The sequence below is a fragment of the Gopherus evgoodei genome, chromosome 17, assembly GCF_007399415.2.
Source record: "Gopherus evgoodei ecotype Sinaloan lineage chromosome 17, rGopEvg1_v1.p, whole genome shotgun sequence".
In the NCBI taxonomy this organism is placed as follows: Eukaryota; Metazoa; Chordata; order Testudines; family Testudinidae; genus Gopherus; species Gopherus evgoodei.
The window spans coordinates 2410121-2433918 of NC_044338.1; the positions used below are offsets into that span (position 1 = coordinate 2410121).

Genomic DNA, 23798 nt, shown 5'->3' on the forward strand with positions numbered 1-23798 from the left:
AGCGGAATCCCCTAGCTGCCCCTACTCGTAGGAGCTGGAGGGGAGCCATGCCGCTGCTTCCAAGAGCCACATGGAGTGGCCCCCGACCCTGTTCCCCATGTGGAGCACAGGACGGGGCAAGTCCCAGACCCTGCTCCCCAGAAGGAGCTCAAGGGCCGGATTAAAATGGTTGGTGGAGTGGATCTGGCCTGTAGGCCGTAGTTTGCCCGCACCTGGGTTAAACAGACAGCTTCATAGCTATATTCAGAGTGTTTTGTCACACATGAATAAATTTGTCTGGAAGATCTCTTAAGGAAGATTTGGAACAATTCAGTCTTGAAGTATTAACACCCTCACCCAGGAAATAAATCATGGCACTGCAGTTAGAATGGGCTGCTTAAAGCAGCATATCTGCTTAAAAGGGTTACAGGTGCGTGACAATTTCCTTTTACCCTAATGTATAATATTTTCATGATAAAGATCCAACTTAATAATAGCACTTCAATACCAATGCCCCCAAGGTAGCAAAGTTATTCCTTCCTGCATCTCAGTGTAACTGGGGCTGTATTAACTGCCTCGTCATATCTTATTGTTTGTTCTAAAATGTCATGGATTGAATGAACAGTCTGACTGGCTGGTGAACATTCTCAGAAATACACTGGTCCATGTGAACCACACAGTTTAGCTAAAATTGCTGTCTAACATTCCAGGCTGTCAGCTTCATTTTCTTCCAGGATAAAAGAGACTCCTTCAGAGTAAAGTTTTTGTTGCCAATATAAAGCAGCTTTAAGGGGCATGGCTATCATGACATAATCATGCTCTGAGTGGGCTAGAAAGGTTTGGCTGGATCCAGTGTCCCAAGAATGCAGTTAGCTCATGGTGACCACACCCCTTTTGTGCCTTATTGCATACTGAGTTTCTGCATTATGAAGTGTGCTTGCTTTTTTGTATGATTTTTGGCTTGAAGGGGGGCATCATCCCTCAGTTTCAGAGTTCTGGTGGGGCATGAGGCTATTTTACTAAATCCCAAAACATGGAAGAGTGTCCATTGACGTCCATCATATATATTATTGTGAAGTGCTTGGTGGGAGGTAGAGAGGAGAATGTGTGTGTGCCAAGCACCGGTAGAACATAAAAAGCTGAAAATAGGAACTGAATCCTATGTTAAAAAAAATTCTTCAGTTGCATTTTCCCCTGGGTATGAACGGGGCCGCCCGGAGTGTGGGGGAAGAGAGGCAGTTTGCTGCAGGCCCGAGTCCTGGCCCGTCCGCAGTCCGAGTCTTCGGTGGCATTTCGACGGCGGGGAGCCCTTCAGTGCTGCCAAAAACGCAGAGCGACTGAAGGGTCCCCCGCTGCCAAAATGCCGCCGAAGACCCGGAGCACCGCCGGGTGAGTACAAGCGCCACAGCTCCCCTGCTTTGCCCGAGGCCCCTTGAATCCTCTGGGCGGCCCTGGGTATAAATGTCATAATTTGAACTGTTTCCTTGGAATGTTTGCAGTGAGCTTCAGTTTTATAGTTTTACCTAGTAAATATTCTGACCAACCTTCTATTCTGTTGTTTCGGTGAGATCATCTCCTTCCCTATTAAAATTTCATACGGTGCTGGTCCTGTGAGACTACACAAGCTTGCAAGAGAAGGGAGAGCCGGAGAATCTACCCTCAAAATAGTGAAGAATTTGCTTGTTCTTGACGGAACATGTATATGTTCAGTCAGTGAAGTGTGGTTGTGACAGCTTCAGTAACCAGTTTTGTCCACATTGCTACCATCCTATTGGACTTTGAGTACTTTTAGGTTTTAATATAATCTGTGTAACAAACTGGCCAGAGCCCATATTGTGGCTTTGCAGCCATTGAGTGTGGATCTTACTGCTGATTTATTTATAGTTTGGTAATTTAGAGTGAGAACTCCGCCATGACAACCTACAGAATTCAAAAGCTTGACAAGACAAGACATTTGATCTTCAAAGAGCTTTCATCTTCTGCAGGGGTAAAACCAATGGTGGGAGCACGTGGCAGCACATCTTGTTGCAAGGTCTGGGTTGGTTTGGGGCTCCATGTTCAGGCACTAATGGTCCTACTGTTGTGTTTTTATAAGCGATGGGAATAAATTAAGGGGAAGTTGTAAGACTATTTCCCTGTATAAAAATTATTTTCTTTTCTGTATAGCGGAAAGGAAGCCTCCTTTGTTTAATATGAACGCAATGAGTGCCTTATATCACATAGCACAGAATGAATCCCCTACACTGCAGTCTAATGAATGGTGAGTATTACTGAGAGAGGAGCGTTTGTCATGCTTAGTTCTTGCTGGGAAGATGTGAGCTGAAAGGCTGATAAGTAGGTGCACTGTACATTTTATGTGCACAAAATTCATTACTGAATAAGTGAATATTTTAGAGACTAGGAATGCAGCAAGTCCAGAAACGGAACAGACTTGCTGTAAGAACATAAAATCCCACGATAAGGCATGTGTCATTAAACATTGGAAACCCAGAGTTAGCAGCAAATGAATATTTTTATATTATTAAAAACAAAGTTTATGAAACCCAAATCTTGGTTTGTGGAGCTACTACCTCACTGAAGAAAACCATTGATTATGTATTTGCCGTTGTTACATAGAGTTTGCAAACACACATAAAATAGTCTCATTTTGTGCCTCCTGACCCTGAAGATTTTCTTTTGAATCAGCATACAGATGAATCAGTTTTAAAAGTAAAAAACTTGGTAATAATTGTCACACTGTCTGCAGTGGCTCATGACCATGAGTGCCTACCCCAGGGCAGACCCCTCAAACTGGTAGTATGTTGTAGATTTAGATTTCATCAAGTCAGTAACAAATGTGAACTTCTGCATCACTAACGGTCTTACCATGGAGTCAGAGACAGGCCCCTTTGATTCTCCAGTCTATCTTGCTACCCAGACAAACTGGAATTAGTGATAAAAAGATCACATATGCCAAAAATCACACCCCATTTGGGTTGCTTCCAGGCATGGAAGACCCAGTCGCCTACCCCAGATCAATTAGTATCCTAGATATTACACCAGAGACCATGCCTGTAGCCGATCCTGTAATAAACTATCTAAGGCCATGTCTACATCTAAAATTTTGCAGCGCTGGTTGTTACAGCTGTATTAGTACAGCTGTATAGGGCCAGCGCTGCAGAGTGGCCACACTTACAGCAACCAGCGCTGCAAGTGGTGTTAGATGTGGCCACACTGCAGCGCTGTTGGGCGGCTTCAAGGGGGGTTCCGGGAACGCGAGAGCAAACCGGGAAAGGAGACCAGCTTCGCCGCGGTTTGCTCTCGCGTTCCCCGAACCACCCAGCAAACCGCAGGGAAGGAGACCTGCTTGCTCGGGGTTCCGGGAACGAGAGAGCAAACCGGGAAAGGAGACCAGCTTCGCCGCGGTTTGCTCTCGCGTTCCTGGAGCCACCCAGCAAACCGCAGGGAAGGAGACCTGCTTGCTCGGGGTTCCGGGAACGAGAGAGCAAGCCGGGAAAGGAGAGCAGCTTCGCCGCGGTTTGCTCTCGCGTTCCCGGAGCCACCCAGCAAACCGCAGGGAAGGAGACCTGCTTGCTCGGGGTTCCGGGAACGAGAGAGCAAACCGGGAAAGGAGACCAGCTTCGCTGCGGTTTGCTCTCGCTCCCGGAGCCACCCAGCAAACCGCAGGGAAGGAGACCTGCTTGCTCGGGGTTCCGGGAACGAGAGAGCAAACCGGGAAAGGAGACCAGCTTGATTACCAGAGGCTTCCTCCTTCCACGGAGGTCAAGAAAAGCGCTGGTAAGTGTCTACATTGGATTACCAGCGCTGGATCACCAGCGCTGGATCCTCTACACCCGAGACAAAACGGGAGTACGGCCAGCGCTGCAAACAGGGAGTTGCAGCGCTGGTGATGCCCTGCAGATGTGTACACCTTCAAAGTTGCAGCGCTGTAACCCCCTCACCAGCGCTGCAACTTTCTGATGTAGACAAGCCCTAAATGATTACCAACTAGGAAGAAAGAAGGAGAATTCTACAGGTTCAGGTAGGCAAACATATACACAAATGAGGTACCATCTAAATCCTAAGAGTGATCGTTGTAGTGGTCTGTCAATTCAAAGCCTCTTTCAGGGCAGACTCAGCAGGCAACCCCGGAATCTCTGGCTTCAGTTTAGAGTCTCGGGCCCTTCAGAGTTTAAACAGCAAAAAAGATGGAAAATTTTCCAGTGGGTTTGTTTTATTTCCTTCATTCAGCTTCAAAGCCCACATGACAAGCTTCCTTGCAGATAACATTTCCTAGGTGGGACAGGGCCATTAACTAATCCTTTGTATTGTGATGATCCTTGATGGCACATCTGATTTTGATAGTCCTCATGGGTGGACAGGGCGGGAGATGATTCCCATGCCTGAGTTCACAAGTTCTGAGCAAACATTTTTAAAGTTATACAACAAAACTTACATATTTTCTTACAGCATGGAGTACAGCTATTACAAGTGAGACTAATGCATGCGGCAATTTACAAGCACTTCATCGAGACGAAATACATTCTTAATAAATACTTATTTTGAGCAAAACTAACATATAGGTGATCTAGTCTTGTATCCAGCTACAAAGCTGTCAGTTCTTTCAGGAAAGATGTGGACAAATTGGAGAAGGTCCAGAGAAGAGCAACAAAAATGATTAACTGTCTAGAAAACATGAACTATGAAGGAAGATTGAAAAAACTGAGTTTGTTTAGTCTGGAGAAGAGAAGACTGAGGGCGGGCATGAGTATAGTTTTCAAGTACATAAAAGGTTGTTACAAAGAGGAGGGAGAAGAATTGTTGTTCTTAACCTCTGAGGACAGGACAAGAAGCAGTGGGCTTAAATTGCAGCAAGGGAGCTTTAGGAAAAACTTCCCAACTGTCAGGGTGGTTAAATACTGGAATAAATTGCCTAGGGAGGTTGTGGAATCTCCATCTTTGGAGATTTTTTAAGAGCAGGTTAGACAAACACCTGTCAGGGATGATCTAGATCAGTGATCTCCAACCTTTTTATGCACAAGATCAATTCTGAATTTAAGTGCAATCCAGAATCTCCCCCTCCCCTTCCCCGAGGCCCTGCCCTGCTCACTCCATTCCCCCTCCCTCCGTTGCTTGCTCTCCACCACCCTCACTCACTTTCACTGGGCTGGGGTAGGGGGTTAGGGTGCAGGAGCGGGTACGGGGTGCTGGCTCTGGGAGGGGGCTCATGGCTGGGGCAGGGAGTTGGGGGTGCAGGAGGGGGTTCAGGGTGCACAAGGGAGTATGGGGTGCTGGAGGCTCATGGCTAGGGCAGGGGTGCGGGAGAGGTATGGGCTCCTGCCAGGCGGTACTTACCTTGGGCAGCTCCTAGTGAGTGGCAAAGTGGGGCTAAGTAAGGCAGGCTTCCCCGGCCCCATGAGCGGCCATCGCGGCTTCTGTGGGCGTGCACATGGCTCTGCACGCTGCCCCCCTCTGCAGGCACCAACCCCGCAGATCCCATTGTCCACAATTTCCCGTTTCTGGCCAATGGAAGCTGCGGGCGCAGTGCTTGCAGGCAGGAGCAGCACACGGGGACCCCTTCTCCTCCTCCCTTGGGCCTCCTGGCTGCTTCCAGGAGTGGCATGAGGCCAGGGCAGGAAGAAAGCCTGCCTTAGCCCCACTGTGCCATCAGACTTTTAGCAGCCGGAGATCACAATTGGCTGGCAGAGGCTCTAGGGTCGACCAGTCTATTGCAATCTACAGGTTGGTGACCACTGGTCTAGATCATACATGGTCCTGCATTGAGTGCAGGGGACTGGGCTAGATGGCCTCTCGAGGTCCCTTCCAGTCCTAAGATTCTTAGCTAATGCCTGCAGCCTGGACAAGAGCTGGCATCTGGCCTGCCAGCATCGCAATAACGTTGTTTGCTAAGCTGCAGTCCTGATGTTTCGATTGTAATGCAGTGTACTGCGCTTTTACAACCTTTTTAACCTCACAGATGTTCTGATTAGGTGCCCACACATGATATTTGCAGAAAAGGTTCTGCTCATTTTATAGATTTTTCTGACCAAAAAATTCAAGAATTTAATTTGCTAGAAAACTTTAGTAGAAGAAAAAATCAAGTAATTACCTGGCTTTTTGGTGGGAGAAGGAAAAAAAGAAAATCTCACAAGTTCTATAATCACCATGGCCTTGGCTACACTGGCGCTTTACAGCGCTGCAATTTTCTCTCTCAGGGGTGTGAAAAAACACACCTCTGAGCCCAGCAAGTTACAGCGCTGTAAAGCACCAGTGTAAACAGTGCCGCAGCGCTTGGAGCACGGCTCTCAGCGCTGGCACTGCGACCACACTCGCCCTTCAAAGCGCTGCCGCTGGAGCGCTTCCTTGGCAATGCTGTACGGCTGCAAGTGTAGCCATACCCCATGTCAGTAGTAACGTCTGTCAGAAAGTCTGTGTCTTTAAATGAGGAAGGGGCAGAATGTAGAGGCCCAGCATCCAAAGAGATGTGTCTTCATAAAAAGTTCACCTACCCCTGTACAGCCATGCTGCCAATGGATTCCAGAATATTTTGGAAGACACATCTGAGACATATTAGGTATTCTGCTAATGCAGTGTGCTGGGGGTTAAACTCACCCTGGGCAGAAGGCAGGCACAAGGCCTGTGTGCTAGTTGAATCCGATAGTTAAATTTGTCCCATCAAAATGAAAGTGTTTTGACAGTATAGAAATTTAGCCCATTAATGATGGCATTCAGAATCATGTGAGCCTTTAGATAACAGGTACAAAATGTCCGTTGCTCTTGAATTGCACAGTATTCTTGCATTCTGACTCTGAGCGAGTTTGGCAGCTGAGGTTAAAGGATCTACATAGGAGCCAGGGAGTCTGGCTTGACTTAAATATGTTGTGTCAAGTGTTGTGGAGTTTTTGTTTTTTTGTTTGTTTTTTGTTGGTTGGTTGGTTGTTTTGGGGGGGGAGAGCAAAGAGATTGTTTTTGCTACAGATGGTTCCTTAATGAGATGTTTAAAATGAAGAAGTCAGCAGTTAACTCAGTTAACATTTTTTCTCTCTTGCAATAGGTCTGATTATTTTCGAAACTTCGTAGATTCTTGCCTCCAGAAAATTCCTCAAGACAGGCCTACATCAGAGGAGCTTCTGAAGGTTGGCTTTCTTGTCCTGTTTTTTTTCCCACTCAGATGGTGTTAGAAAGAAAGGATTGTATGAAGTATAATGCTCTACAGCACTTTCTTTCTCACCTGCTGCTCTTCTAGACCAAAGTAAAACAATGCTTTGTCTGTTATCCCTAATACCCTCAAGCTCAAGAACTAACCAACTTTGTGGACTGCACTCTTTCTTGTAAGCATTCCTACTTTTCTACTCAGAGTCTGAAGCAGCTAGCTAGATGATTCAACGATCCAGCTGTATCTTCATAGTTACTAATGGAATATTCAGAAGTGCCATAGGCTGACCACCAGATCTTAAGAGTTTCAGTGCCTGAAACTCTGTGTGTCCTTTGGTTGCTGTGCTTAATCCTGACAGAGCTGTCATGCATTGGTTAGCAAAATATCGTTCTTTACTTCTCCTCATCCTGTGCTATATACACTCCTGCAGGCTTTTACATTATTCCAGCACCTATGTGCTTTATGGATAGATTTGAAATGTACCCTCCAGTATGATCAAGTGGATTTTTCTCCCACATACTGCTTTTCTTGACACTGATGCATGTCACTTGTTGGCAGAGTTCCTCCTGTTATGTTGCCTGGCTTCTCCTTCTCCCCTCTCCAATGTGCTGTATCTATTTAATTTCCTTTTCTCTAGCGGTGAAACATAGTAAGTGTCTTTAAATGGTTGCAACGAGCTGATGCATGCATAAGTGAATATACTTAATCTGACAACCTACTAGCAGTATTGATATGGCCTTGCACAAATGTGACTTCTGTGGACTCCCTTGACGGTATCGAGTGGCATTCAGGATTTTGTTTCGGTTAATTTTTCATTCTTCTTGTAAAAAAGCTATGGCATTGATTTTTCATCTTTTACTGTAATGATGCTTTCTATTAAATACTTATGTTCCAAGTTCTTGCACTATCAGCACATGACTGCTGACAGCGCAGGATTAGATGGTCACCTTTTTGTATGTTTTAATGCTTAAGTGATCATGAGGCTTTTCCGTTCTTTACATTTCCTAGGATTTTCCATTCAAAAAGTAAACAGAATTCTCCACTGACAGGCTTAATGGGAGTGTAGCGTGCCATGTCGAATTCTAAAGTTCAGTTTTATTTTCAACAATATACTTTTTAATTGAAGAGAATTGTATTGAAAAAATAAATGTTTGTGAGTTTTATGAATATGTTCCTTCCCTATCTAAGTAGCAAAGAGCTGTATGCCAATTAATCGGGACATGTAGGAAATATGAGAAATGTTGGAAATTTCAGTACTGCTTTCCAAAATAACAGAATGAAACTATTAGTATTGTTAGTGCTGACTCACATTTATATAGCACAGTTCATCCAGAAGGCTGATAAAACACCTTCAAACACACACAGATTAGCTTCTGTTCACCTTCTGGCAAAATGCAACCATCAGTGGAGTGCAGCAAGTGAGGGATTGGGGGTGGGGACAGGTACTTGTACCTGGTGTTACGGACCCTTTTTAAGGATCCTAGATACCATTTGACCCTTCCTCTCTCCATGGTATAATAAAAGAGCTAATTGAGATTCAGTTGAGAGTCCTGTTACATCATTGGAGATTTTTAAGAGCAGGTTGGACTAACACGTGTCAGGGATGGACTAGATAATGCTTAGTCCTGCCATGAGTGCAATGGACTGGACTAGATGACCTCTCAAGGTCCCTTCCAGTCCTATGATTCTGTGATTCTAAGTCTTTCTAATAATTTGAGCAGCACAGCAGTTATAGAACTGAAAGTGAGAGGGAACCATAAATGTTCAAAACCTCCATTTTATGTCTCACCCAGAAGAGCCATATGCTGAGTATAGATAAGTTATTGATTTAGGCCTGGTCTAGAATAGGAAAAAGGCTGTTTAAAAAAATAAAAGTTAGTTAAGATTTTAAATGCCACTTAGCAACCAGTAGAGTAGAATAGAGACAGAGCTTAACACCTTTAATAAACATGTTAGCTGGCTGTGATTGACTGACAGCTAACGTGTTTAACGTGTTTTAAAGGTGTTATCACTCAGAGAAGACAGGGCTTAAGTACTATTAAAATCAAACATCCTGTTCCTTAGTCTTGGCAAGATCTCTGAAGGAAGAGTTCCACTGAACTGAGTTGCAGCCCCTTCTTTCCTGCAACATCTCTATAGTCCGTGGATGTCTCCCATCAAAGTACTGACCAGGCTCAACTCATCTGGGTTCTGAAATCTGATAAAATCCCAGCCTGAGCTAGTATGGCTATAGGCTTCATTCTTCTTCTGCCTATTTAGGGAGGAGGAAGAAATATGACCAAAATTCATGAAGGTAGTTTCCGGCAAAGTATATGCACTGAAGATATGAAATATTAGTCACCTCTGTGTGTGTGTGTTCTGCAGCACATGTTTGTTCTTCGGGAACGGCCTGAAACAGTGTTAATAGACCTGATTCAGAGAACAAAGGATGCAGTGAGAGAACTGGACAATCTGCAGTATCGCAAAATGAAGAAACTCCTTTTCCAGGAGGCACACAATGGGCCTGCAGTAGAAGCACAGGAAGAGGAGGAGGTAAGAAGAGCTGAGAGAGACGATGGATCTCTCAACACGGAGATATTAATAATGATCATTAGGATACAGAATAAACTCATTAAGATGAATGGAGGCTGTTCCTGTCACTCGGAGTTATTGCTTCAGGTTGGCTGCAGCCTCTGGCCTTGTCCACCCTTGTTTCTAGCCAGCCACAACAGGGCAAACTCCTAATGTAGGAAAAGAAAGCCAGGACTTGCACCTATATTTGAAACCAGGGCACAAATCCTGGCATTTCTTGCCTTCTGGAGGGATTTGTGCTGGTGCACCTTCACTGATCCCTGAAATAAGGGCTAATCGCAACCTAAACAAGGCCACTGGCTGCCGTCATTGCATCAGTTACATCTGGTTCACGTTTTGAAGGTTTTTTCATCTAACCATAAAGGGTAGAAACACACACTTCAAAAATAAATAAATACAGAATCAAAGCCTAGATTGTGGAGCACATGGTAAAACCACAAGCCAGAGCCAAAGCCCAATTCTCTCCTCGTGCAAAAGAGACATGAGTACTTTGTAAAAGTGCTGGCATCGCTCCTGGGGGAAGATAATACTGCTGTCAAAACAGTTACTGGGGACACAGCATTGCTTATTCACTGTCGAGTTTCACGTCTTAGCGTGCTCCCTTCTGAAAAGAATCCGACAGCAGCCAGGTTAATTTTGTAGCAGATCTTTTCTCTCCCCACCATTCCCGCAGAAGAAACATTTAGTAGCACGTCTGAAGAGTGGGCAGCTGCAGTGACTTGGCAGGTGGATGCTGATATAAAGGCATCTCATTAGCGTATTATTTGGCAAAATCGATAACGTTACAATAGTGATGGATTGTTTTATTTAAAGATGGTAACCAGGTCTTTTTCCTGCCCTTAGGAGCAAGACCATGGCGTTGGCAGGACAGGAACAGTGAACAGTGTCGGAAGTAATCAGTCCATTCCCAGTATGTCCATCAGTGCCAGTAGCCAAAGCAGTAGTGTTAACAGTCTTCCAGATGCCTCAGATGAGAAGAGTGAGCTAGACATGATGGAAGGGGACCACACCGTGATGTCAAATAGCTCTGTCATCCACTTAAAGCCTGTGAGTGTTAGTTTTCTAGCCAGACCAGCTTGAATGATACTGGGATTTCACTTGGAATGAATGGTGTAGTGTGTGCAGGTTTTGGTTGATATTAGAAGAGGCATAAATCCTTGCTTCCATAGTAGTGCAGATTTTAAAATTTTGTACCAAAAGATTAATGTGCATTGAAAACAAGTCCTCATCAGAAGGCTGATGTAAACCTTTTTTAAAAGCCTGTTTTATTAAATTGTCTGCATAGCAATTTTGTGTTAGTTAGATTGTTTTGAAACCCATTTGGGATTGCCCATTGGGAATTGGTTTATTTAATGAATGTCCTGGGCTCATCGAGTGCTGTTTTACAGGGCAAAAGCTGTAAGTGTTCTTCCTCCTTTTTACTTCTTCATTAGTAGGTTCTCAAGCACTAGACCTGCAGCAGTGGCAGAGAACTGTTCCTGAAGTAGCCAGCTTTCCATTACTTGACTGAATTTTTAATTAATGAACCAAGTTACACAGGAAAAGAATTGCAGCATTCTGAGCATGGCATGCTGTGAAACCACTTCCCTTGCTTACCTTGGAATGATGAGGGATCAGGAACAGAGTCTCCCTTTGAATCACGCTGCTCTTACTACACGGGGCATGATACACTTTTCAGACTCGTATGTTTTCATAGTTCGTGGTGGGAGTTTCTGTAATTTTTTCTTTAATAAGATATGGAACAAGGATATATGCTTTTCCTCAGGCAGCTGATTAGTGTATAACATAGTTAATTACCAATCGCCTGATGATGAATCAGAGATGCAAAACATAAACATATAGAATATGACATGAGAAATCAAAAGTGTTTTCCTTTAAGTGTTTCTACAGTTAGTGGAATTAACCTCGTTATCTGGCATGATTGTGAAGAAGGAGTTTGTCTGTCTGGTTGGGTTAAAGATATTATCTACTATGTAGAGTGCTGGTTGGAAGTAGCCTGTTGAACATGTCAATAATCTATTTCCCTTTATTATTTTTTCCACTCTCACTGTTGAGCAAGTTGCTTTCCTCTTAGCTGTAACATTATGAAATGAAGCTTCAGCATCCTAAGTTCCAGGGTCAAGGTTTCTGTTTTCTGTTCTATATTTTCAGCTGTCTTATTGTCAGCAGTTGCCTTTCAGGACTAGTGCATCTGATGCACTTTTGCTTTTATTTTCTTAAGGATGTCTTTGAAGCACACTCAGATGACAATCTGAGTAACATGGATTCTCCTTATTCTCTCGACTGTTAATATTTCTCCCACTGTTAAGGAGGAAGAAAATTACAGAGAAGAGTCTGATTCTAGAACAAGGACATCAGAACCACAGTCTCCACCCCAAGTATCTCGCCACAAGCCACATTACCGCAATCGAGAGCACTTTGCTACTATACGCACAGCATCACTGGTAGGTTTAGTTTTTTCTGTTGCTTGAATTGTAGAAGCAGGATGAATTTAGAGGTTTAGCTATAATGTTACTTGCAGTTTTTAGGAGTTCATCAGAATGTGAAGTGTCATCATACACTCAAAAATGTTATCACAAAAATAATTAGAGCCAACTTACTAATATAAATATAACCCCCAGGGCAAATATTTTTATATAGCTTATGTATTTTCAAAAACAATGCCTAGTAGTACATAGGGAATCTGCAGCATCAAATGGTTTATAGTTTCATGACACAAAACCAAATATTCCCGTCTAATTTTACACCCTAGTTTCTGTATATGTACACGGTATGCATGTATAAGTTAATCAGCTGAAACTGTTCTCCTCAATACAAAAATAAGCTTGGCAGTCCAGTATGGTGTTTCCATTCTCGCATTGCTGTGAAGCCATGCCATAGATCGAGGGCTTCACAATAAAATTTTTAGTGGCTTCAAAGTGGCGCCACCAATTCTTGCTGAGGGTCACTCTGACAAATTTTCCTAAAATACTTAATTAACTTTAGAAAAAATAAATAAATATGCACATATACATCTCCAAATCATTGTAATTTATTTATGTAGGGTTTTTTCCCCAGATTCTATAATAAAAATAATGTACAATTGTATTTTAGTTTACCTGGCCCACGGTGCCTTCCCTGGTCCACCACAGATCCCCATTGCCTCCCTGAGCTCCTCAGGGCCCCCCTGAGTCCCACTGCTTCCTTCCTCTCCTCCCCCCAATGCCATGAGCTCCCTTCTGCGGCCTCACAACCCAGGCTTTTGGCCATGGTGCCTGGTGAAGCCCAGAGCCCCACGACTGGAGACAGTGGAGTGGGGGGAGGGATGTCCTGAAGCCTGGAGCCCACGGCTGAAGATGAGGGATGGAGCTGAAGGTCCCCCATCCCCCAAACCCATGGCTCGGCAGGGAGGGCCGCTGCTTTGCCCCCTCCCCCATTTCTGCCCAGGAGGCTGTCATGGCTGCAGGAAAACCCCCTGGTGGCCGCATTTGAGGAACGCTGTTCTAGATCTTGCAAAATAAAAAGTGTTTCTGTAAAATTGTCACTAGCCAGCATTTTTCACAGTAGAAATGGATGACTTTCCTTAATTTTTACTGGTGAAACTCAGAGAGCTTGTAACCCCTCTATAACTGGACTCATGATTTTCCAACATAAACATTAATGTTGAATGCATTTGAGGTGTCATCTTCTGTGCCTCTGGTGTTGGAGAAGTGAATAGCACCATAGAAAAAGAGGTCACATTTATAAAAGTTCAGGCTTTCGAAATGAGAGACACAGTGGTCTCTGTGGTAAATGTTTCTAGACATTTGAGAATGTTATGTTAAACCATGTTTAGCTGAGATTACAGCTACTGCAGAAATACTGCTTTAAGCTAAGAGAGAAAGCAAAGTCACGCTTTACGTTGCTGCTAATACAGGGTGCTGCTCGTCACCTCTGTGAAGTGTTTTTGTCAGTAGAAACCATCTTGAAAACAGAGTTTGGTTAAAATGCAAAATCAAGATGGCAGTGCACGCTCTCTCGCTCTCCCTCCCTCCCTCCCCCATTTATAGGCATTGTTAACAACTAAGAGAAGCCCATTAGGGACCTGTCCGATCCTTTTGTGTGTTACAGTAGGAAAAGAAGGCTGTCTCTCTTAGTCAAATCAGTTTTTAGCTGTCTGTTGCCCCTGGAGCTTATACTCTTCTTTCCAACAAAGTTATACATCATTATTGAATCCTTTGATTGTGTAAATTGAAGAATGCTGAAAAACAGATTAAGATGCATTAACTTTTTATCCTGCTATGGTTGTCTTACTAGGTGACAAGGCAAATGCAGGAACATGAACAAGACTCTGAGCTCCGAGAACAGATGTCTGGCTATAAACGCATGAGACGGCAGCACCAGAAACAGCTGATGGCACTGGAGAACAAACTGAAGGCAGAAATGGATGAGCATCGCCTCAGGTTGGACAAAGATCTTGAAACGCAGCGAAACAACTTTGCTGCAGAAATGGAAAAGCTAATTAAAAAACACCAAGCAGCCATGGAGAAGGAGGTAGGAGATTAAGATTTAGAGACTGGTCTGTATTTGTTAATTACATTGAATTGTCCACTTCTCCTCACTGAAGAAGAGATGACATTGTAGTCTCTTACATGTCTGTTTTCAGGAGCCAAGCAAATTGATAATTAGAAAAAGGCTAATACATCACCTCCTTACACTAAGGGGTTTATGTAACTAGAGGAAAGGTATGTCCTGCATCACAGTGCATTGTACTAAATGTTAGCATACTGAGCCCAGAAAGAATTACAGTAAGGATTTTCCTTTCTATTGTCCTGTATCCTTTGTCTTCTTGACTTTATGTATGTTTTAAAAGTGAATTAAGTGCATTCTTTAGAAATGACCAGTAATCTTAGTAGTAGAATGGCATCCTTGCCTTGTACAGCTCCTGCTGGGAGTTATAATTCAGATAAAATGATCTTACACAGAAATGTATCAGTTGTGCTTAGAATGTTCATACTTTTATTTGTGTATGAATATACTTATTTGTTAACCAATCATGATGGACTAGTGCCACCAAAGAAGATGGTTGGTGACTATTCTTTAGGTGTTCTTAATGGTCACTGGGTGGAACTATGCCATTCTATATTGATCTTTATAGTATAGTGCCTGAGGGTACATCTACACTGCAAAAACAGCAAAAGCCAGGGCATCAAATCTCAGAGCCTGCATATACAGACTCAGGCTTGTGCTACAGCACTAAAAATAGCAGTGTAGACGTTGCTCCTGGGGATCTGAGACCCACTCTCTTTACTGACTTGCAGAAGCCAAGATCCAGCCCAAGCAAGAATGTTGACATACTCCTTTTAGTGTCCTGGTGTGAGACCGAGTCTGCAGACCCAGGCTCTGAGGCTCAGGCTCTGAGCGCTTTTTCTTTTTTAAACAATGTAGTTGTACCCTGAGTGTGTCTCTGCAGTTTTCCTGGTCATGAGGGAGTTGACTTTATTACTAGGTTAAAAATAAGCTAGAGCTTAGGTCTAAGTAATAAAGCACTGAGCAAAGACTGTCAATGGGTGCATTCATGGGGGGAAACTGAGAAATGAGAGAGAGCAGATTTTGCGCAGTCTTGATTCTCTTTGAAAGGTGCGGTGAGTATATGTTAAAGGTACAAAGCAATAGCGATTCGCATAGGGTCTGAAATGGAAGTGGAAATCTGTTAAACTAATTGAGTCACAGAAATTCATTGGGTTTTGTCTTCTGGTGTAGGCTAAAGTGATGGCCAATGAAGAAAAGAAATTTCAACAACATATTCAAGCCCAGCAAAAGAAAGAACTGAACAGCTTCCTGGAGTCCCAGAAGAGAGAATACAAGCTCCGTAAAGAACAGCTCAAAGAGGTAACCCGTTTCTTATGAGAACAAGAAAGTACTAGTTGTACTAATACAATTGTATTTATATGATAAATTGTACTAATACACTGAACTCCTAGAATTAAGAGACGCCAAGATGCAGCAAAGAAATTTTAATCTGATCATGGCAAATTCTGTATTGAAATTCCAGTCAGACACTTGCTGAAGACGTCATTTGTAATGTTTGTTATTGATCTTAAAACAGAAGTGTGTGTTGTCATGTGGGCATCCACATAGCTGTCTACTGAAATACAGGTTTTTCCATTCTTTAATTCTCTTTCCCAGTTCAGACCAGCAAGGTGCTTACAAACTTAAGAATGCTAGGAAATGAGAGAGTAGTTTAGGAAAGAGAGTTCTCGCTATTAGGATATAAAGCAGCATACTGTGGAATATATCTTTTAGCTGCATCGTTTGTAAATAGAGGACCATTCATTAGTGACATTTTTCATCATTGGGTTATCAATACCTCTATTGGATAAGCAGGAATGTAGAGCAGAGCAGGTGAACTCTCGAAGTTTTGCTAAAAAATAACTTCTACAAGACAGTAAAAGGCGTGGGAGAAGCTATTTAGTGTAAATAACGACTGTATTATTTTGAAAATCATGATCTTCATCAGATCCAGAGGGAAATATAGGTGCAGACATCCTGGTTCCTTTTACAGACTGACTAACATCACACCACCATAGAGTTTTTGAAAGAGCCATTTAATTCTGAACTATTAACTCCTGTGATTCAACTGTGGAACTAGCAGTTAACAAATCCAGAAGCAAATACACCTCCACCTCGATATAATGCAGCCCAATATAACACGAATTTGGATATAACGCAGTAAAGCAGTGCTCCGGGGGGAGGGGCTGTGCACTCCAGTGGATCAAAGCAAGTTCGATATAATGCAGTTTCACCTATAACACAGTAAGATTTTTTGGCTCCCGAGGACAGTGTTGTATCAAGGTAGAGGTGTAACCCCAAACATAGCTATTTCCTGGGAGGAAGAAGCCTGGGAAGTAGTAGAGCTGAGAGACCTGTAAAGCTGTGATGGGTTGGAATCTTTCTCTGGTCAGACTGTAGATAGTATTTAAAGGGCAATGCCCTATGATGTGTTGACTCTCCTTGATAAAATACAGCGGCATTCTGTGTGGTATCAACTCTTTTATATGTGGGGACTAGTCTAATAACCATATTGGTCCATCTAGTATGTATTACTTCTCAAATTATAAGGAGAGCTTGTGTAAACAGACTAATTCCTGACTTTGTCAAAGTCCTTTTTGAATTGAAGGGTGTCTCAAATTGTATATCAAATTTAGCATCCAAGTTTGAAAACATGGCCAATCATCTCTCCTGTTTACTTCTGTATACTCTTTCTTTGTAAATTATGGGTTCTTGATAACTGGGTCCTGCCTTGGGGACTTAAATGTGTTATAAATATCTCCATGTAATGGCCCCAAAGCACTTAAGCATGTTCTTAAGTGCTTTGCAAGATCAGAGCCTATATAAACAATATTGGTAAATTACATAGGATGAATTTGTCCTGGTCCCATTTTCATCCCAGCTGTGATATGTCAGTGGCTAGGTCATATACTTGTGTTTATGCATAAATCTTAAGACCACTGCATTGGCCATTGGACTGAGATGGAGAGGTTTTTTCCTCTGGAGAGGCCAATAGAAGTGCCTCATAAATTGGAATTGACACGAATACAAGTAACATTACATCATCAGTGGTAGAATATATTATTCTCAAGCTTTTGTATCCTTTCACACTTGTCTAAAGGAAACTCAGCGGCAAACCAATGTTTTGAAGTTAACTTAAAATGACAGACTCAAGAAAATGTACAGTTAAAGCAGCCAAAATTCAACCTGTCCCGTGGAATGTCCATAGATATGCAATATCATGTACTTTGCTGAGAGTTCTGCAATATCTGGGCACGAGAGGACGAAGTAACACAGCCTAACTGAAGTGTAGTTGGTTATGCAGGTCAGCACAGTTGCTCATTGTCAAAGAGCTTAACATGATTGTTCTAAAATCAATTACCCTGGTCTTGTCAGGAGCTGAATGAAAACCAGAGCACTCCAAAGAAGGAGAAGCAGGAGTGGCTCTCCAAACAGAAGGAGAACATCCAACATTTCCAGGCAGAGGAGGAGGCCAACTTGCTGCGGCGCCAGAGACAGTATTTGGAGCTGGAGTGCCGGCGCTTTAAGAGAAGAATGCTTCTCGGGCGCCATAACCTGGAACAGGACTTAGTTCGGGAGGTGAGAGGGCAAGGGAGGAGTAAAAACCCATGAACCATGTTAGTCCCAAATACACCATATAGGACCCCTGCTGTGTAACCAAAACCCTGTGCTTGGTGTAGGAAATGATGTTGCCTGATCTAGGGTGACGTTTGTAATAGATTAGTTTAAATGGGCACATTGTGATGAAAACCAACATGCCTGTTTAAGAGATCATTCATTATCAAAGAATCACTGCTATACATTATGTAAGGAAGTGTTAACAGAAGCAAATGGATAATAGCAGCCAGCTTCAAAAACCTCTTTAGAAAGCAACTACTATGGTTAAGGCTATAATTTTGTCACAGAAGTCACAGATTCCGTGACTTCCAGAGACCTCCATGACTTCAGCCTGCAGCAGCTGGGAACTCTGAGCTGCAGTGGGTGGCGAGGATACCTCACAGCTCTCTGCTGCCATGGGCCCCCCAGCTCTGAGTCAGGGATCCTGGAGCTCTGAGCCCCCATGGGTGGTGGGGCCCCTGAACTCCGAGCTGGGGCCTGCCCAGCTGCCACCGGCTTTGTGGGGACCCTGCAGCTCCCCATTTTGGGAGGATATTTTTAATAAACATCATGGACAGGTCACAGGCTTCCATAAATTTTTCTTTATTGCCTGTGACCTGTCTGTGACGTTTACTTAAAATATCCATGACAGAATCTGAGACTTAACTATGGTGAATTGGAATTGTTTAGCAGCCATGACACAAAGAAGCAATGTGAAGTGATTTATTTTTTTGATCACCTTTCCTAATATTTTATACTTGATACCTACCACAGGTAGGTTGCAGAAAAACCCTGGTGTACTATCTAAGTTGCTTTGGTAGAACCACTGAAATGCACTGCAGTGAACATGATCCCATTAAGCTAGGTACACTAATAACTCATGGCAATTAATTCTCGCTCTGTGGCTCAGGAGTTAAATAAAAGGCAGACGCAGAAGGATCTGGAGCACGCCATGTTGCTGCGACAGCATGAGTCTATGCAGGAACTGGAGTTCCGCCACCTCAGTACCATCCAGAAGATGCGTTGCGAGCTGATTAGGCTTCAGCACCAAACTGAGCTCACAAACCAGCTGGAATACAACAAGCGACGAGAGCGTGAGCTAAGGCGTAAGCACGTCATGGAAGTTCGACAGCAGCCTAAGAGTCTGAAGGTATTGTGCAGTCTTGGAGTGTGGTCAAGATGGGGAGGGAGAGTAAACAGGCCACGGTTTGTGCTCCAGGCACAGTGCAGCACAGGGCTGGTCTATCCAACAGTTACAACTATGTCACAGGATCAAGCACCAGCATGGTTCCAGTTTGTGGTGCACGGGAGTCCTTAAGGTCCTTAGCCATGTTCTGCAACTGGGCTAAAGCTCTTTGCACCACACCGCCAGCCTCTCCTTCTTTAAGGCTTTTCATGAAGCTCAGTTATTCAAGGAGGTTTATAACTACATAGTACATGGCTTTATTTGATTAAAAAAGCAGCTGTTCACAAAGCCGCCATTACTTACCCAAGCAACCAGATGATCTTGCTGTCTTCACTTGCATTCTTCCCCCACCGCCCCATTGTTTCCCATAATCATCTATTGTTCTTCCCTTAATTAAGATTGTAAAATTTTTAAGAAGGGCACCCTGGGCCAGACCCTTACCAGGTGTGCACTGGCATAGTTTAATTGACTTCATTTGAGCAGCACCACTTTATAGCAGCTGAGACTCTGGTCCTGTCTGTTTCTGTTTTGTTCAGAGCTGTGCATGTATGTTGAGCTATATAAATAATGGGACGTGGCTACGGTAACTGGATCCCAGTATTATGTTGCAGGCAGGCCCCTACTACACCCTTCCCTCACTTTTTAAACAGATGCCTTTCAGCAGCTGCAATTTGGCTTCCGTTTTAAAATGGTAAATTCTATTAGAAGTTGGATTTTAAATATTTGTATCCTTGCAGCCATCCCTCTCCCTACCCCTACCCAAAATAATCCACCCTTCTATCATGAAGCAATAATTTTTAAAGCCTAATTTTGCTGCTGCACATGGAAATAAAATGAACAAGCTCTCCAGTTAACAGACTATGGATATGCTCCCCTTAGTGGTGTCAGTGGACAAGCACATGCAAATAAAAAATATTTACCAATGCTATATCAGAGGGGAAAATAATCTAATGCTCACCCATTTCGCGTTCTGTCCTGTCTTTACACTGGTGTCTGAGCAGAACTGTCCTGCCTCTGGAGTGGAGGCTGTTAGTCTTTCCATTATAAGCCCTTCTCTTCAGCCATAGAAGTCCTGTTGTCTCATGTGAGGTGCTTAGTCAACAGGATATAAGGCCCTTCACATCATTGCCTAGTCTTGTGCAGAGGGAGGCCCCTTCACTCCACCCAGGATTTCAGCTGTGCCCACATTAGAATGCGCTGTGTGCCATACAGAGCATGGGGTTCCTTTGTTGCTCTAGGTCTCTGGGAGTCGTGATTTGCCCATCTGACTCAGTTCACACCAACTGTAGGTTGTTTTCTTGACAGAAATTGTCTGGAAACCAGCTTGGAAATAGTACCTCTGCAGTGAAAAGAAATGATTTGTCAATCTCATAGTAGTATTAAATAGTTAAAAACTGACTGCTGATCACAAGGGACCATCTGATCACTGTGTTCAAAATCTCCAAGGATATAGTACAGAAATAGCTGATGACTTCACAAAGAAGCACTAGTGCATTATGAGCTGAATAAAACTGAAGCAGCTGCATTAGGTTGATCCTTCTGAAGTTAACATGAATGAATTCTGCTTCCCCAAGGTGATAGAGTAAAAGCACAAGCAGACAATGTGTCCATATTCATTCCCTCCTTAAAATTGGCCCCTGGTTGGCAGTTACAGCAGAGAAGTCAAGGGACCTGAGTGGGTCATGGAGACTGAACTGCCTTACAGGTCATCCCTGCAGGGCAGGCTCAAGCATGCTGGCAAGGCGTGTGGAACGCCTACACTGCTGCCTGTGCTCTACCTGTTCTGTGATTGATTGAAGGACTTCAGAGTCCGGAGCAGTGAGTCCAGCACCAAATCTGTGTACACAGAATACTAATCGTGAAGACCATTGGAATAACAATACTACTTGAAGTCCAATACTTGCTTTATTGGAACTGTTCACTAGAATTAACTCTTTCCCTCACTTCTGAACAGTGCATGCACATGTTTTATTGACTGCAGTTGTTATCTAAATTCTCTCTTTAGCAATGTTTTCCTTTATTAAAGGGTCCAAGTTGCAGGGCTCTCCTTTTATACTGGGAGTAAGGTTTTCACAGTCGGATGTCTGTTGCAGTCCTTGTCTGTGCCTGAAGGAATGGTGGCTAGAAGTAATCCTTCAATGAAAAGTGCTCTGTTCTTCTTCGAGTGATTGCTCACATCCATTCCAGTTAGGTGTGCACGCCGCGCGTGCACGTTCGTCGGAAACTTTTTTACCCTAGCAACTCCAGTGGGCCGGCAGGTCGCCCCCTAGAGTGGCGCCGCCATGGCGCTCTATATATACCCCTGCCGGCCCGCCCGCTCCTCAGTTCCTTCTTACCGCCGTGTCGGTCGTTGGAACTGTGGAGCGCGGCATAGCTGTCCTCCACGTCCCTAGCTCTCCTAGTTTTCAATCGCTTATCTCTAGTTCTATATAGTTGTTAATTAGTGTTGTTAAGTAAGTAGTTTAGTCAATAGTTGTTAAATAGTTCTTGGCCGGGGGCTTAGCCCTTCCCGGCACCCGGCGCCAGGCTCATGCCTGTCTCGCCGGGCTTCAAGCAGTGTGCGGCCTGCAAGAAGCCCATGCCCACCAGCGATCCCCACGAAGCGTGCCTGAAGTGCCTCGGGGAATCGCACAGGTCTGACAAGTGCCGCATCTGTAAGGCTTTCAAGCCGAGGACAAAAAAGGAGAGAGATCAGAGGCTCCGAACTCTCCTAATGGAGGCGGCACTTGACCCGTCGACTTCGCGGACCGTGGTCTCGGCACCGGCACCGGATCGCTCCGGCACCGAGAAGACTCCTCGGCACCGACCTTCTCCGGCACCGGAATCACAGCCTAGGCCGTCGAAGTCTGCTACTCCGGCCAGGCAGACCCGGCTTGAGCGCCCGGCCTCGACATCGGCCGCGGCACCGCCGGCACCGTCAGCACCGTTGACTCCGGGCCCGGCGGGTCCGTTGAGTCCGGTGCCGCCGAGCTCCCCCATGAGATCTGGGGTTGAGATAGTGGTCCCATCAACACCGGAGACCTTCGCCTCGGCTCGGGACCTTATTGCCCTGACGGAGCCCACTCGGCTGCCACCCCCGGTACCTCCGGTGCGGGTCGTGTCCAGGGGCAAGCCCATGATGTCGGCGCCGCCCAGAGACAGTCCTTCGCCATCTAGGTCCCGACGTCTTGGGCGCTCCAGATCCCGACGCCGCTCGCAGTCCCGGCACCGCTCCCCTCAGCGGCACCGGTCGCACTCGCGGCAACGGTCGACCTCCAGACGGTCGCGGTCAAGCTCCAGTCGGCGTCACCGGCACCGCGACTCCAGGAGCAGGTCCCATCGCTACTCGCCGCACCGGTCGACCTCCCGGCACCGAGCTGGTGGCAGGTCCCGGTCTCGGTCGACCTCCCGGCGCCGAGCCGGTGGTAGGTCCCGGTCGACCTCCCGGCACCGAGATGGTGGCAGGTCCCGGTCTCGGTCGACCTCCCGGCGCCGAGCCGGTGGTAGGTCCCGGTCGACCTCCCGGCACCGAGCCGGTGGCAGGTCCCGCTACCGAAGCGACACCCGGTACCGATCAGGATCCCGGCACCGTGACAGATCCAGGTCCCGGTCCCGATCCCGGCACCGATACGACTCCCGGCACCGGTCCCCGGCACCGAGACGATCCTCCGTGCCGACCCGCGCCGGCCCGTACCATCCGGGGTCGGCCCCGCCGTGGCCCTCGAGACAGCCGTCCGTATCTTCGCAGGCGGACAGTGCGTATGCGCTCGGCACCGACCGGCAGGCGGCGCTCTTCGGGGATCCGCCGCTGGAAGACCAAGGCCCACCACAGTGGGGATTCTGGACACCCTGGGCATACCATCAGGCCCAGGGCCCCCAGCAGCTCCCTCCCACACCGGCGAATGCGGAGCGTAGGGCCCCTGAAGCCTCCTTGTCTCGCCCCCCTCCCTCCCCGGAGGCGGAGGAAGGGTCCAAACAGCAGGACTCCGCTGTGGCTCCGGAGGTAGAGGCGAGGGCTGAGGAAGACCCTCAGTTGGACACTATCGTGCCTGGGGTCTCCTCATCCTCCTCCCCGGATGAGGCGGTGGCGGGTACCTCCTCCAACAGTCCCCCCCCGCTGGATCTCAGGGCGCACCAGGACCTCCTCAGGCGGTTGGCCCAAAACCTGAGTCTGCAGGCAGAGGAGGTCTCGGAGATAGAGGACCCGATTGTTACCATCCTCTCTTCGGATGCTCCCACCAGGGTCGCCCTGCCCTTTGTACGGACCATTCAGGCCAATGCCAATACTATCTGGCAGTCCCCGGCCTCCATCCCTCCGACAGCGAAAGGAGTCGAGAGAAAGTACATGGCCCCTTCCAAGGGGTATGAATACTTGCACGTTCACCCGACTCCCGGTTCACTGGTGGTGCAGTCGGTGAACGATAGGGAGCGTCACGGCCAGGAGGCTCCGGCCCCCAAATCCAGAGAGGCCAGGCGGATGGACCTCCTTGGCCGTAAGGTATATTCGGCTGGGGCCCTGCAGCTCAGGGTCTCTAATCAGCAGGCCCTGCTGAGCAGGTACGCTTTTAACTCCTGGGTGGCAGTGGACAAATTTAAAGAGCTGCTGCCACAGGATGCTCGCCAGGAGTTTACGGCCATCCTGGACGAGGGCAAAAAGGTCGCGCGCACGGCCTTACAAGCATCCTTGGACGCTGCGGACTCGGCTGCCCGTACCCTCGCGTCGGGAGTTACGATGCGTCGCATCTCCTGGCTGCAGGTTTCCGGCCTTCCGCCAGAGCTCCAGCACACGATACAGGACCTTCCTTTCGAAGGCCAGGGCCT

At 45.8% G+C, this 23798-nt stretch overlaps 1 protein-coding gene across 1 annotated transcript in view; it reads left to right on the top strand.

The window, feature by feature from the left end:
• The window catches only part of TAOK1 (TAO kinase 1), a 120345-nt gene that overhangs the window by 76153 nt on the left and 20394 nt on the right, over positions 1-23798 (top strand). Inside the window, exons 9-17 of the mRNA XM_030537144.1 lie at positions 2146-2239; positions 7013-7094; positions 9479-9646; positions 10529-10732; positions 11995-12129; positions 13961-14197; positions 15407-15535; positions 17591-17794; positions 18723-18962. Of these exons, the coding sequence (XP_030393004.1) occupies positions 2146-2239; positions 7013-7094; positions 9479-9646; positions 10529-10732; positions 11995-12129; positions 13961-14197; positions 15407-15535; positions 17591-17794; positions 18723-18962 (1493 nt within the window). The remainder of the gene's footprint in view (positions 1-2145; positions 2240-7012; positions 7095-9478; positions 9647-10528; positions 10733-11994; positions 12130-13960; positions 14198-15406; positions 15536-17590; positions 17795-18722; positions 18963-23798) is intronic.